General features: G+C 41.4%; 1 protein-coding gene across 3 annotated transcripts in view; it reads left to right on the forward strand.

Moving 5' to 3' along the window:
- Positions 1 to 1044: 1044 nt before the first annotated feature.
- The window catches only part of Golga5 (golgi autoantigen, golgin subfamily a, 5), a 28907-nt gene continuing 13966 nt past the window's right edge, over positions 1045 to 15985 (forward strand). The window contains exons 1-6 of one of the 3 annotated variants that reach the window (XM_006515935.4): positions 1045 to 2600; positions 3934 to 4501; positions 6482 to 6709; positions 8106 to 8325; positions 8733 to 8856; positions 11534 to 11737. In XM_006515935.4, coding sequence (XP_006515998.1) covers positions 3964 to 4501; positions 6482 to 6709; positions 8106 to 8325; positions 8733 to 8856; positions 11534 to 11737 — 1314 coding nt within the window. In that variant the 5' untranslated portion in view covers positions 1045 to 2600; positions 3934 to 3963. The remainder of the gene's footprint in view (positions 2601 to 3933; positions 4502 to 6481; positions 6710 to 8105; positions 8326 to 8732; positions 8857 to 11533; positions 11738 to 15985) is intronic. The other 2 variants (NM_001199004.1, NM_013747.4) reach the window with 2 other exon arrangements.

The raw sequence follows: 15985 nt of genomic DNA on the forward strand, positions 1-15985 counted from the left end.
GGCTCTGAACTATTGTTGATTCATTAGTTTAGGCAAAATCCATCTCTGTCACTTGAAAGCAGGTTCTTTTTAAAAAATTGTATTCTTTTATTTTTTTTCTTATACTATTTTATGTATTTACATTCCAAATGTTGCCCCCCTTACTGGTCCCCCCTTCCCGAGTTCTTCACCCCATCCCTTTAAATTGTATTCTTTTTTTCTTTTAAAGATTTATTTCATTTATATGAGTACACTGTAGCTGCCCTCAGGCACACCAGGAGAGGGCACCAGATCCCATCCCATTACAGTTGGTTGTGAGCCATTGACCTCAGGACCTCTGGAAGAGCAAGCAGCCAGTGCTCTTAACCACTGAGCCACCTCTCCAGCCCTTGTATTTTTTTTTTAATTGGATATTTTTTTTGTTTACATTTCAAATGTTATCCCCTTTCCCAGTTTTTTTAAAATTAGGTATTTTTCTCATTTACATTTCCAATGCTATCCCAAAAAGTCCCCCATACCCTCCCACCCACTCCCACTTTTTGGCCCTGGCGTTCCCTTGTACTGGGCATATAAAGTTTGCAAGTCCAATGGGCCTCTCTTTCCAGTGATGGCCGACTAGGCCATCTTTTGATACATATGCAGCTAGAGTCAAGAGCTCCGGGGTACTGTTAGTTCATAATGTTGTTCCACAGCCCTTGTATTTTTAATTTGTGTGTGTGTGTGTGTGTGTGTGTGTGTGTGTGTGTGCTTTGTGAATGAACTCAGAACTCAGAACTCAGGCCGTTAGTCCTGGCTATTTATCTATGTACTCTATTTACTGAACCATCCCACAGGCCCAGGGATTAGACAGTTCCAGTCTCTGCCTCGAAATCCTCACGTGTAAAACTTTTGAAAGGGAGGAGGAGCTCAGAGGCCTGGGCCGGCTCATGCCCCGCCCAGTTTGGCTTGGGCCCGCCCCTGTGGTGCTCGGGACCCTGCCCCCCGTTGTGGGCGTGCTCCGCAATGTTGTGGAGGCCGCGTGCCGGCGGCGTTACGTCACACGCACGCTGGCGCGGCACCCGGTTCGGCGGCAGACGGAAGGGGGCGTGGCCTGGCGCTAGGGCCCCGCGGCCGCCGGCGCCGCCGCCTGAGTGACCTGCTAGGCGGCCGGCGGCGCTCAGCTTCCGGCCACTCAGGCAGCTCGTTGGCCACTCTGTTTTGAGGTCCTCGCCGCCCTTCCACGTCTCCCGGAAGAGCTAGCCGGCAGGTCCGGGAGCAGCGGGCTGCTGTGGCGGCCCGGGCGGGCGACGAGGCCGCGGTGCTGCCGCTCGGCGTCCTCAGGTGAGGCGCGACCAGGCCGCGGGCGGGACGGCTTGGCCTGCGGGACCCGGTCTCCGCCTTTCCCGAGCGCTGTCGTGCTCGTCTTCGCTCAGGGACAAGGAAGGGGATGCCAGAGCCCCGTAGCCTCCGGATACCGAGGCTGACCCGCCCTCCACCCCGACTCTGCTCTGGGGACCCAGTACGATGTGTTCTCGCCTCTCGGGGACCCGTGGTCACACCGCCGGGCCTGACCCCTGACCCCCGCCTCTGTGTGACATCTGACCTTCCCGGTGGCTTTGCACCACGGGAAGTCCCCTCTTGGAGTCTGTCACTGAGATAAGAGCTCAGGTTTAGTGTCTACGATCCACGTGAAAGATATGTTTTAAAGCCCCGTTAACTTTCAGATGGGAGGCAAGACATTAATTGTCTTCAGGCTTTTTTTTATTAGGAGAGCTACTTTTCTCTCGCTCATCACTAATTTTTACATCGAGCTTGTGTAACGTTTTATAAGTCAGAAGGCATGTTACATTCCTTTTTCATTTGGTTTCTCATAAATTGAAATACACACTTAAATGGGTTTCCTAAAGAGTGTGTTGAAACAGTTAACTTCCGACGAGGTTAGAGCGGAGAGGTTAAAAGGTGGGTTTACCTCTAGGTTGACCTAGATTCCAGTGTCTGAGGTGCCATCGAAGTTCCAGGATCTTTCTAAGCCATATCCATCTTTATTTGTTTCTAAAGGACTTTACAGTTTGCCATATAATGTAGCTGAGCATTATGTTACTATATTATTTTTATTATTTTATTTTTATATTATATTATTTTTAGTGATAGTGTTTGCACAACACTTGACATATAAGGATGAATTACTTCAGTAGTGTTTCTAGGAGTGCCTGTGTGTGGGCTAGAATTGGAATTTATCATTGAGCAAACCAGGCATTGTGTGTATCCACCCACTCCCCCTTCCCCAGCAGGGAGAGACATGTTTTAAAACAACAGTTGCAACAACCTGAAGCAGTGTAAGGCAAAAGAAGGGCATGCACACAGAATAAAAAGACCTAGCATAGAAGGGAAGGAAAGACAACTCTGATGCCAATTTAGTGAAGAAAGCCCAAGATCTAATAGTTCCAAGCCAAAGGGACACTGACCACATTCAACCAACACTGTTGACTTTGTAGTTTACTTCATTCTACAGCTTAAAGGTTAATTTTACTTCGTGGCCTTGACTTTGGCACCTGGAAGTTTTTTCCATGTGTTGGTTAAATAGATAATTTATACAGTCATTTTTTTAAAAAAAAAATTGAACTCAGCTGGACATGCACATGGTAGGTACTAAATATTTAAATTACTGAAAATTTACTTTAGACCTATATATGCTGCATACATAAATCACAGGAGTGCTTCACTGTTAGTTTTGTTTGTTACTGTTTTTTCAAGATAGGATTTCCCTCTGTATCCCCTGGCTGTCCTGAAACTCACTCTGTAGACCGGGATAGCATCAAATTCAAAGATCCACCTGCCTCTGCCTCCCAAGTGCTGGGAATAAAGGCCTGTGCCACCACCACCTAGCAGGAGTGCTTCACTTTAACAGTAGTAACTTTGTGATAATCAAGTGGGGTTTCTTGGTTTGTTTTGTTTTGTTTTTCTGTTTTCTTTTTTTTTTTTCCAAGTTCAGCCCTTTGAAACAAATTTCAGAGGCTTTTTATTTGGTTGTGCTGGAATTTTGCCAAGCATTTTTTTTTTTCTGTTTGAATCCTGTATGAGTTTGTTATGACACCCATGAAAAAGTATCATAGGCCAGAGGGATTAACAGTAGAAATTGACTTTTCTCACAGTTCTAAGGCCACAATAAAGGTATTGGCTAGGTTGACTTGTTTATATTATTATTATTTTACTTACTAGTTGTGTGTGCACTTGTAAATGTGGGCATATTTGTGACCAGAGGACAATTTTCTTGGGGCTTCTGCCTCATTCATCAGTAGGTTCTGTGGTTTGAATTCAGACTGTCAAGCTTCAGGGCTAGGGCTTTTACCTGCTCAGCTGTCTGAAGGCTGACTTCTGAGGATTTCCTTTTGCCTTAGAGCTAGCTGTCTTCTCTCCTGCTTTTACATGGTCTCTCTTTATGACTATTTGTGTATATATCTCTTCTAATAATAGACATCAGTTTAAATTACATCTTTAAAGTCTGTGTTTCTTTTTTCTTTTTTAGATTTATTTTATGTATATGAGTACACTGTTGTTGTCTTCAGACATACCAGAAGAGGGCATCGAATTCCCATTACAGGTGGTTGTGAGCCACCATGTGGTTGCTGGGATTTGAACTCAGAACCTCTGGAAGAGCAGCAGTCAGTGCTCTTAACCACTGAGCCATTTCTGTAGCCCAAAGACCCTGTTTCTATTACGTGACGTTCTGAAGTCTTTGGGTTTGGAGTTCAGTATGTGAATTTTGGGGAACACAGCACAGTCTGTAACATGTTTTTGCTATGTTTGTTGAAATAATAAGGAAAATAGTAGTAATTGTAAAAAATAGTAAAAAAAGAGTAGTCGGGTGCTCTTACCCACTGAGCCATCTCACCAGCCCCCAGGTTAGGATTTTAACCCAGAAACCTTTCCAGAAGACAGTGATCAAATCGTGTCTTTTTTTTTTTTTTTAAACAGGTTCATCAGTAGGATTGCTTTGCTACCATCATGTCTTGGTTTGCTGATCTTGCTGGAAGGGCTGAAGATCTTTTAAACCGAGTGGATCAGGGGGCTGCAACAGCTCTCAGAAAGGAGAATACCAGCAACATCTTTTATAGCAAAAATACTGACTATCCTGAACTTCAGCAGCAAAACACAGATTCAAATTACCAGACCGGACAGAAAGCTAACTATATTTCCTCAGCTGCTGATAACATCCGACATCAGAAAGCCACGATCCTAGCTGGCACAGCGAACGTGAAAGTCGGATCCAGGACAGTCGGGGATGCCACCCATCCCACCGAGCATGCGTCTGCCCCTAGGCCTTCATCCCAGTTTGTTCGGAGGAAAAAATCAGAGCCTGATGATGAGCTGCTATTTGATTTTCTTAACAGTTCCCAAAAAGAGCCCACTGGGAGAGTGGAAGTCAAGAAAGAGAAGGGCAGAGCTCCTGTCTCTCCAAGTTCTCCGTCAGGTGTCAGTTCTGTCAACACCAGTGTAACCACCACCAAGGCCATGGGAGGAAACGCTGGGAGCCAAAGTCCTGGTAGTCAATCAGTCTGTTTCTTTCAGAATTAAGTAGATCGATGTGCCATCCTAAGTTAAGATGTTTCAATAGTGTTCTTCATCCCCTGTGGCAGTATCTCTCCCTATAGGTATAAGAGAAGGTTCTTTGCCAGTGTGTAGTGTAAACAAGGACAACAGCATTGTCTACTACTAGTCTATACTGACTTAGAGTAGTGTTTCTAGGCCAGCCTGGTCTGCAGAATGAGTTCCAGGATACCCAGGGCTCCACACAGAGAAACTCTCTTAAAAAAAAAAAAAAAAAAGGAAAAAAAAGAAAAAGAAAATTAGTCTTTTTGACTCCAAAAAAATTTGAAATCTTCATGTAGTTTTTATTTAGACACTACCCTACAGTCTTTCTTTTACAAGCTTATTTATTGAATAACAAAGATTTTTAAAAATTATGTGATAAGTGGTAAATACATTCTAAATTTATGATTTTTCTTTGACTTTTGAATTAAAATTTTCTCTTAATTACAAATAAGAGATTTTCCTACTTTTCCTATTTTTTTAACTTTAAAACATTGTGATCAGATAAAAAAAATCTTTTTTGTTTATTTGATCTAATGAAGATGTCAATTTTTTAAAATATATATGTCTATTTTCTAGAGGTGTGTGGGTACTCATGAGCCACAGAGACATGTAGAGATCAAGGACAGTTTGAGGGAGTTCTCTCCTGCTGCCATGCAGGTTCTGGGACCTTAACTCAGGTTGTGAGGCTTGGCAGCAAGAGCTTCTATCCGCTGAACCTCTTACCCTGAGGACCTTGACTTTTGTGGGGGAAAAGTCTTTCTTATTTATTTCTTATTTAGTATTTGGAGATAAGATCTAGAACTTGTAATTGTTCGAGTTCTTGTGATTGTAGCACTCCTAAGTGCTAAGGATTACTAGTATTGGCCTGGATCTCATTTTGATGTTAGCTTTAAGAAATATTCTATCCCAATCTGGCCTTGAACTCACAAGGTAGCTGAGCTTAACATCACTTTCATGGTGATGCTTCTGCCTCCGCTTCTAAGAGGTGGGATTATAGTGTACCACCACACCTGGGTTCTTGTGTTTTTAGTTTGCATTTACTCAATTACCAAAGACACCGAGGCACCATGTCATTACTTGTTTATCGAACCTTGTGGAAAGTCCCCTTCTGCCCATATAATTTAAAAAATAAGTTAATTGTGAAGCTACAGAAATAGCTCAGTGGTTAAGAGCACTGGCTGACCTTACCGGGGGCCTGGGCTTTGTTCCCAGCACCCACATGGCAGCTCACAACTGTCTGTAACCCCAGTTTTGGGGGAGCAAGTCTCTTCTGGCTCCCATTGGCACAATGAAATGCACAGACATGCATATAGGCAAAATATGTATACACATTAAAAAATAAAAATAAGTTAAATGTGAAATTGCATCACACTTAGTTAAAAAGATAGATTTGAACTCCTGTGGCATCCTTTGGCAAGACATTTTAGATTCAGTTTGGGTGTAACAAATTGCTGTGACCTGTAGAATTAGTCTTCTTGGCTTGAACCTCACACTTGTTCTATTGTGCCTTCTTAGTGTTTTCATTGCTGATACTTCTACCCTGCTTTTTTTTCTGGAAACAAGAAAACTCAGTTTAAATTATCTCTGGCAGCCAGAGGCAGGTGGATTTCTGTGAGTTTGAGGTTAGCCTGGTCTACAAAGTGAGTTTCAGGCAGCCAGGGCTGTTACACAGCAAAACCCTGTCTCAGAAAAAAAAAAAAAAAAAAAAAAAATCTGTCTTCTCAGAAGTGATTCATATTCTGTCCTCTTTCTTCTAGTATGTCTAGATTTGAGGGTCTTTGTAGGTCTGTAGACTTCACTTGTGAGAATATATTTTCATGAGAAGGGTATCTGTTGAGAATTAATAGTATTTTTCTGGGATCCAGACTATAGCGGCCTTCCAGAAGCAGGTGACTGTTGCTTGCACAGTGACTGTGTTCTTGTTTTACAGGAGTGAACAGTTCGGATTCTGTGCCTGAAGTTCATAAGGAACCCTCAGAGGAGAGCACGGCCCCAAGTGCCACCAGCGAGGAGCACAGCTCTACACCTAGTGACGGTAGCAGCAGGTCGCAGGAGCTGTCCAATCTCCGACTGGAGAATCAGTTGCTCAGGAATGAAGTCCAGTCTTTAAATCAGGAAATGGCCTCATTACTCCAGAGATCCAAAGAAACTCAAGAAGGTAGGACCTTAATGGGGCTTGTGAAATGTTATGTCCATAGAAATGTAGGGTCTAAATTTAGAAATAGAACCAGTTCTTCTACGAGCATAAAATAGAATCTTGGCTAGTTTAGATTCTTAAAAAACCACTAAATTTAAAAAATAAAATAAAATAATGGAGAGTAGAGATAAACAACCCCGTACCTCAGCCTAACCTGAGACTCAGTGCAGTCTTGTCTTTTTGTTTCAACCTGACAAGTACTGGATTCATATGTATAAATTATTAAATTTAAGAACCAGTAGAAACCATATATTAATAATCCTCTAATTATTTGATTTATTTATTCTGAACTTTAAAGATTTATTTGTTTATATTGTGTATAAGTAAGTACACTGTAGCTATCTTCAGACACAGCAGAAGAGGGCATCAGATCCCATTACAGATGGTTGTGAGCCACCATGTGGTTGCTGGGAATTGAACTCAGGACTTCTGAAAGAGCAGCCAGTCTTATTCGCTGAGCCATCTTTCCAGCCCTATTCTGAACTTTAAAGGAGAACCAACTATTTCATGAACCAAAGTTAAGGTATGTTCAGCGTTAGACACTAGTAGGTATGGTCACAGTGTTGCCGCTCCAGGGACCTTAAATGAACATGGAAACCAGTGTGAATAATGAATGCCTTCCAGAAATGTGCTGTGACATAATCTATAAGTAGAAAACCCTCTAATTCTTCAGAAATGATTAATTAAAATTAAAAAAAAAGTTGGGACCAGAGACATGGCTCAGTAGGTAAGAGAGAATTGACTGCTCTTGCTGAGGGTCTCAGCTCTGTTCTGAACACCCACATGGTGGGGTCAAAACCATCTGTAACTCTAATTCTAGGGGATCTGATGACCTTTTCTCACCTCTGGGGGAATGTGGCCTGTATGTGGTGAATAAACATGCATGCACATTTAAATAAACATGCATGCACATTTAAATAAATAAATCTTTTTAAAAAATAACTTTGGGTCTGTGGTGTGGTATTGACAGAAGGGGTATGAGCATGTGTGGCTGAGGAGAGGGGACAGGGACAGGAAATGTTTGTCCTGGTTCCGTTGGGACAGTGAGAATAGTGCAGTTGAACAGTGGGAAGTTTTATTTAGGCATGAAACAAGGCCAGAGGGGCATAATAAGGTTAGTAAAAACTGACTAGAAAATGTAGATATGAAAAAAAAAGAAAGAAAAAATGTAGATATGAAATAGAGTATTTCCTGAAACCCTGTGAAATTTGTTTCAACTCTTTAAAAATTGTTTTTAGTGGCAGACTACTTATATCACTTTAAAAATTGTTTTTGGTGGCAGACTACTTATATCACTACATATACCCATAAAAATATGTGTTGTTTTGCTTGACTTAAGAAGTTTTCTTTTTTATAGAATTAAATAAGGCAAGAGTAAGAGTTGAAAAATGGAATGTTGACAATTCAAAGAGCGATCGCATAACTCGAGAACTGCGAGCGCAAGTAGATGACCTCACCGAAGCAGTGGCCGCAAAGGACTCCCAGCTGGCTGTCCTCAAAGTGCGACTGCAGGAGGCTGACCAGGTGCTAAGTTCCCGCACAGAAGCACTAGAAGCCTTAAGGAGTGAAAAGTCACGGTAGGCAACTCTGCTAATACAGAAAGACGAGCTGGAGTGTGTTAAGTATGGTAATAGTGTAGTGTTTTCCAATTTATGAAGAATCATCTTTTTAGAAATTTACAAGAGGAAAGATTTCTAATAAAGTTGAAAATGTGAATGATTAAAATGGATTCACTTTTTTGACCCTTGAGATACATGGTTAGCAAATTCTAAATTTAAGAGGATTTGAAAAGCATAGTGCCACCATCCATTATTTAATATATTGTATGTACTTATATGTGGCCTAAAACTATTCTTTTAAGAATGTCTTAGACCATCTTTGTTTGACTAATTCATAGATGCTCTAAGAATTATGGTGCCTGATTGCTTGTTCCCTGTGGAAATGCATTCTTTCATGTGACACAATTTTATTTTATTTTTTTTAGAATAATGCAGGATCACAAGGAAGGTAGTAGCCTACAGAATCAAGCTCTGCAAACTCTTCAAGAGAGGCTGCATGAAGCTGATGCCACTCTAAAGAGAGAGCAAGAGAGCTACAAACAAATGCAGGTTAGAGGGGAGATACTGTGTGTGTTCTCTCAGTACAGAGGGAGGGAGGGATGCCTCTGTACTATAGCACCTCAGATCATCCGCCGAATTTTACTGTACATTTTGTCAAACAAAAACCTGGGTGTTTGAAAAAATTATCTTAATCCTTGCTAAATTATTTTTATTTGAAAGAAAATTAAAATGGTTAATATTCATCAGAGCTGTGTATCTGTCAATCAATTTAGATGTAACAGTCATTGCTATTTCACTAAGTGGTAGTTTGTGACATCTTATTTATTTTTATTTATTTAGTCTTGTCTAGATCTAGTTTAACCTGATTCATTTATTTCAAGAGAAAATTGTGGTTTTTTGGTTTTTAATTTGTTTATTTGTTTTTTGTCTTTTTTTTTAAGATTTTATTTTATGTATATAAGTACACTGTAGGGGCTGGCGAGATGGCTGTGCAGGTAAGAGCACTGACTGCTCTTCTGAAGGTCCTGAGTTCAATTCCCAGGGACCACATGGTGGCTCACAATCACCCGTAATGAGATCTGATGCCCTCTTCTGGTGTGTCTGAAGTCAGCTACAGTATACTTATGTATAATAATAAATAAATCTTTAAAAAAATAAGTACACGGGCTGGTGAGATGCTCAGTGGGTAAGAGCACCCGACTGCTCTTCCGAAGGTCCGAAGTTCAAATCCCAGCAACCACATGGTGGCTCACAACCACCCGTAATGAGATCTGATGCCCTCTTCTGGAGTGTCTGAAGACAGCTACAGTGTACTTACATATAATAAATAAATAAATCTTTAAAAAAAAAAATAAGTACACTGTAGCTGTACAGGTAGTTGTGAGCCTTTATGTGGTTGTTGGGAATTGAATTTCTAGAACCTTTGCTCGCTCCAGTCAAGCTCGCTCACTCTGGTCTGCCCGGCTCTCTCTGGCCCAAAGATTTATTTATTATTATACATAAGTACACTGTAACTGTCTTAAGATACACCAGAAGAGGGTGTCAAATCTCATTACAGGTGGTTGTGAGCCACCATGTGGTTGCTGGGATTTGAACTCAGGACCTCTGGAAGAACAGTCAGTGCTCTTAACCACTGAGCCATCTAGCCAGCCTCTTGTATTTTGTCTTTAGAGACAGGGTTTCTTTGTATAGCCTTGGCTCTTCTGGAACTTGCTCTGTAGACCAGGCTGGCCTCAAACTCAGAGATCTGCCTGCCTCTGCTGAAAGTAAAGGTGTGTGCCACCATATCTGGTTTACAGGTCTTAAGAGTTACCTGTTTGAATCCAATGAAGGTGTTAGTGCTTGAGGGCTGCTTCGTTTTTGTTTTTATATTGCTTCTGAGACAGGGTCTCACCATATAGCCTTTGCTGTCCTGGAACTCATTTTGTAAACCAGGCTACCCTCAAACTTTGAGATCTGCTTGCTCTGCCTCCTAGTGTTGGGGTCCAGGGCATGCCCAATTTAAATGGTTTAGTTTTATAAGACTCAAGGGTAATACCAGTGAATAGCCAAGGTTGTAAATTCTTATTCTATATCTACAAACATTCTTTAAAAAAAAATCTGAGATACTTCTTTCTGGTCCTGGGAAATTTTTGATAAGGGGCAAACAACCTGTGTTTCAATATATAACTCATATTTTAAAATATAAGTAAGATATTTTGCATTCTCTTCTGTCTTCTGAGTCTTTAAAACATTGTGTGAGTTACACTTACAGCACATTGCAATTTAGACACTCAGATACTGAAACTATCTTCAGGGATATTTGGTCTGTACTTAGATTCCTTAAAATTTACAAATGAACAAGAGTCTTATTACCTAAGTTGTTTTAAAAATATTCAGAAGTTTTTCTAAGAACAGGCGGTTCTTCAAGAAGCTACACATAGAGACATAGAATTCTTATATGGTCTAACAGTTCTACTTTAGGTATCGACCCCAGAGATTAAAAAAATGTATGTTCACATAAAATTTTTTTTGATTGTGTGTAGAGCTATATTCATATTCTGGGGAATCTAGAAATACAAATGGCATTTGCTGCTGGGATAAACAGGTTGTGGTAATGTTCATACAAGGAAATCCTATTAAGGCCATAAAAATATAATGAAGCAGAGTCTGGTGAGATCCTTCAGTAAGTTGTGTGCTACGCCAGCACAAGGACCTGAGTCGGGACTCATGTGAAAAGGTGGCCATGGAAGCACATCTGTGACCTCAGCTCTGGGTCAGCAGGGAGACAGGCAGATTCCTGGAGCTCTCTGGCCAGCTAGTTTAGCCATGCTGAGCTGCAGGCTCAGCAAAAGACTGACTCAAAATTAAATTAACTAAAATATAATAGAATGTGGTCCTCACTAACCTGTATGGGTTCTACCTCAACGTCTGAAGTACTGAAGTTAGGTGTGCAACACTGTACCTGGCTCACCTGTCATATTTCCTAGAAAACAGAGCCCTACAACCAAAGTTAGAAATTACAGTTCACTAAGCCTAGAAAAGACCTTGTAGCACCTGGAACAAACTCCTACTTGACTTCTAGTTGACCCGTATTGCTCGGAAGCCACAACTTCATATTTTTTCTATTTTTTTCCTCCTCATTTTTAGTCAGAGCTCGTAAATTCCCTTAAGATATTTGAATTCATGGTTATAAGTATGTTTCAAGCTAAATAATTGAATATGTATAATATAAAATTTACCACAGAGTGAGTTTGCTGCACGCCTTAACAAAATGGAAGTGGACCGTCAGAACTTGGCAGAAGCAGTTACTCTGGCAGAAAGAAAGTACTCCGAGGAGAAGAAGAAGGTTGATGAACTCCAGCAGCAAGTCAAGCTACACAGGGCAAGCTTGGAGTCGGCTAAGCAGGAGTTAGTTGACTACAAGCAGAAAGCTACACGGATACTCCAAGTAAGCATGAGTGCACACTCTGATGTGCCGCTCTATGGGAGACGGCAGCCCTCTACACACTGGGGCATGTGCTGGCTGCATTGCCCTGCTGCACACTGAACTCTGATGAAGGGTAGAAATTCTCAATCTTACCACTGCTTGCTCGGTAAGATCCTCATCTCTGATGATGCTGTTGTTGCTAAGCAGCTATGTTGTGCTCCTGTGGTGGTTCCTATAAAAACTGTAGTCACCAGTGTAGCCCTCAACATCTCATCAGAGAGAAAACACGTGCTTCCATTTATATTTAGGTTAGTCTGTCTGTCTGCGTGGAGTCTGTCTGCTTGCTTCAATTTGAGTTGTTTCTTTGTTTTTGTGTGTTTGTGTCTACTGCTACTGTGTCTTAGCTCATGAAAGCATGTGGTGGTCACTAGTGGAAGAATGAAGACTAGGTTGGACCCCTCCCAAAGGAGAAAAAATAAGTTGTTCTTTTGCGTTTGTTTTGTTTTGCTTTGTTGTAGCCCTTCTTCATTGAACTGTCTGTCCCCTGTTTTTGTCTCAATTGCAAATGTATCAGAATGCTTGGGGCTATCCTGTCTTCATTTATTAAGTACTTGTTCCCTTTGTTCCATCATATAATTTTTGTCTATTGCATTTCTAAAATTATCTTCTCAAAAAGGTCTAGAGTGACCTGAATTTATATTTGGTGTCATATGTTAATGTTGTTTGCATACATTCTGACTTTGAAAACACAGTTGGCTCTGTCATTCTCCCTCCATCTTTGAGCACCTGTCTTCTGTGCCACACACCACCTTGGCTCCTAGTTTGTCCTCCTGCCATTGTCTCCAGCTCTCTGGGTTCTCTTCCCAGGCTCCAAAGACTGTCGTGTCCTAGACCCTCTTTCCTACCTTGCACTGATGTGTGCTCGTTCTGCTTCCACCTGTCACCTCAGAGACTTCAGCCATGGCTCTACTCAACTCCTGACCTCTGGCTCTTGCTGCTTGCTGTTTAGGTTTTGCGAGTCTCAACTCCTAAACCACCTTCCTCGTTGTTTTGCCCTAGTAAATATCACTCAAACAATAGCAAAGCATGAACCCACAACCATTTACAAAACTTTAGTAGTTTTTTTTTTTCTTTTGATTTAAGGGCACATTCAGCTTAGCAGAATTTTAGAAATCAAAATATTTGACAGGGTAAAGTCATTGATGCAATACAATGGGACTTGGGGAAGAAAAAGAAGCCTTTAAGTGCTCAAGGATGCCAGGGTTCACTGCACTGAGCTGACACTATAAAGAGAACATTGAAGGATAGGTACAAAGGCTCACACAAGGGTAGAGATTTCAGATAAGAAGCTGTGCCAGAGGCAGGGTTCCTGAGAGAACACGATATGCCTGGGGAACTAGTGCTCATTGCTGGAGAATAACGTGTTAGAGATTAGATGAGAGAGATAAAACGCAGTGATGGCTGGAGTCAGATTATGGAGGCCCATGCAGGTTTTATCCTGTAAGTTAGGGAAGAGAGGTTCTAAAGAAATTGAGTAGCAGGATGAGATTTGAAATTAAGACGTGTAGCAGCAGTGAAGAACTTAAGCTAGAGCTGGACATTATCTTGCTCATCATTGCATCCCAAAACAATATCTGGTACTCAAGAAATGTAATGCAGGACCAGGGAGATGGTGAGATCAGAGGCAGGTGGATGCCAACGGGTGATTGGAGGTTTGTGAGGTGAGGAAGGCTAGTGGGGTAGCTAAGAGGTAGAAGATTGAGTATTTGAGAAATTTACATTGAAATTTTAATCAGAAAGGAAAGAAGTCAGATGGAATCTGGAATGACTCTGGGTCTCTGCTTGCATGTAAGGAGGTTGTTTCTTGTCCTCTGAAAGAGACAAATAGGAATGACAACATGTTAGGGTTGAAGGGTTATGACAAATTATGATATGGTTGAGAAATTGATGTGATGTTGAAGTGACTGTCAGGAAGGTAATTAGAAATCCAAGCCTGAAGCTCAGCAGAGAGGTATGGCATTGGCCATGGGAGAGCATCAAGAGTGGAAGTAATCCCAGCACTTGGGAGGCAGAGGCAGGCGGATTTCTGAGTTCGAGGCCAGCCTGGTCTACAGAGTGAGTTCCAGGACAGCCAGGGCTACACAGAGAAACCTTGTCTCGGAAAAAAAAAAAAAAAAAAAAAAAAGAGTGTAAGTAAAATTAATCATGAGTAGTATGCAGCTTGAGAGGAGAAAGCCTATGGCTAAGTACATTATTATAAACATCAGCGTTTACAGACTGGGCAAAGAAAACTCTCCCAAATGAGTGGCCAGTATTTGGAGAACCAGGAAGAAGCTGGGCCAGGGGAGAGAGTTAGGCAGCTTCTGTGGCCTGATGAGGGCAAAATAGAATTCTTGGATTTGGCATATGGAATCCCTGGGATTCTCAAAAAGGGGAGGTGAAGACCTAAAGGTAGTGACAGCTAAACTGGCAACATAACAAAAGGCCATGCACGAGGGTCTTATGATTGTAGTGGGAAGCGTTTATAAGCAGTGATGGTCATTGTAGCAAATTTGAAAAAATAAAATCTAAAGGAATGGAAATGCCAGGCTAGAGAGATGGCTCAGCGGTTAAGAACACTCACTGCTCTTCCAGAGGTCGTGAGTTCAAATCCCAGCACCACACGATGGCTCCCAACCATCCATAATGAGATCTGATGCCCTCTTCTGAAGACAGCTACAGTGTACTTACATATAATAAAATTCTTATCATCACCTTCAAATGATTCTGGGCCTCTAGTACTTTTAAGAAAGAAAAGGGAAGGAAAGGAAAGGGGAAAAAGGGGGAAAAGGGGGAAAGGGGAAGGGAAAAAGGAAAGGGAAGGGAAGGAAGGGGAAGAGGGAAAGGGAAAAAGGGAAAGGGAAAAGGGAAAAGGGAAAGGAAAGCCCTATAGGTCTGCTACTTAAAAAAGGAAACATTCTTGGGTTGGAAAGATGGCTCAGCTGTTAAGAGCACTGACTACTCTTCTAGAGGTTCTGAGTTCAATTCCCAGCAAGTACACAGTGGTCCTCTTCTGGTATGTCTGAAGACAGCTACAGTGTACTCATACATAAAATAAATAAATCTTTAAAAAGAAAAGGAAAAAATTTTTGAAAGAGGAATAACTAAAATTCTGTACTCCAGATGAAAGATTTAATTCTTACTGGTTGAGAACAGGAGCTTGATATGTTGATCTTCATAAGATCATCTAAGATCTTCATAAGAGATCTAATGATCTCTTCTTTCTGCTCATCCTTCATGCCAGGGAGCCACAGATTTTTCTGTAAAGGACCGCATAATAAGTATTATATATTCTATGGGCTAAATGGTTGCCATTGTATATTCTTTGGTTTTTCTTCTTATAATTCATTTGAAATGTGAAAAAAACATGTTTAGCTTTTGAGCTGTACAGAAACTGGCCAGATAGGCCCATCCATGGACCGTGATTTGCACACTTGCTATACTGCACTGCCTGATCAACCCTCCTGAAATGCTATTTGTCACAGCCCTTCCCTGCTCACTGTCTGGTAATTTGATTTAGCCTACCAAGTCAAATGAAATAATTCGGCCTCCAGATAATTTGGCACCTGCCTGTTACTTTGGCACTTAAGATACTGAAGCAGGATTTTGACAAGTTCAAGGCCACCCAGGATTGCAGTGTAATACTCCATCTCAAACAAAACAAAAATAAATGACATTTAGCCTGGCATCACCCACACGAACTCCCTGAGCTGCCTCCCATAGTGCTTTCCCACACAGCACCATGCTTCTTTGTTTTCTCTGTCTGTTTTAAATATGCTATATTTTAGTCTCACTGGGCATGTTTTCAGGTAACGCCTCCTGTCCAGCTCAGAACTCTGGCATTCTGATCAATTCCCCCTTGCGTGAGTTTATTGCTTTCTTCTGCTGGTGCTACTAATTTCCTGTTGAGTTTGTGAAGCAGAGTGTGCTATCTTTATTTCCAGCAAGGAATGCTATCTTTATCTCACAGAGCTCTTAGTGCAGTACCAAGTGCATTATGCATTATATATGCTCCCTAAGCATAAGCTGGAGTATTGTTGGGAAAAGAACAAGAAGAAAAAATAAGAGGGAAATCTTATGAAACATTTGCAACTATAACATGATCATGGGAACTAAGATCTAGGGACAGAACAGCAAAGTTCTCCTGCATTTTTATCCCTACGACTTCAGTGAGCTATGGATTCCCTCTGTGGATAAATGTCTGGGGGCTTTGTTTCTGTATGGTGAGAT

The sequence above is a fragment of the Mus musculus genome, chromosome 12 (genome assembly GCF_000001635.26).
Source record: "Mus musculus strain C57BL/6J chromosome 12, GRCm38.p6 C57BL/6J".
Taxonomy (NCBI): domain Eukaryota; kingdom Metazoa; phylum Chordata; class Mammalia; order Rodentia; family Muridae; genus Mus; species Mus musculus.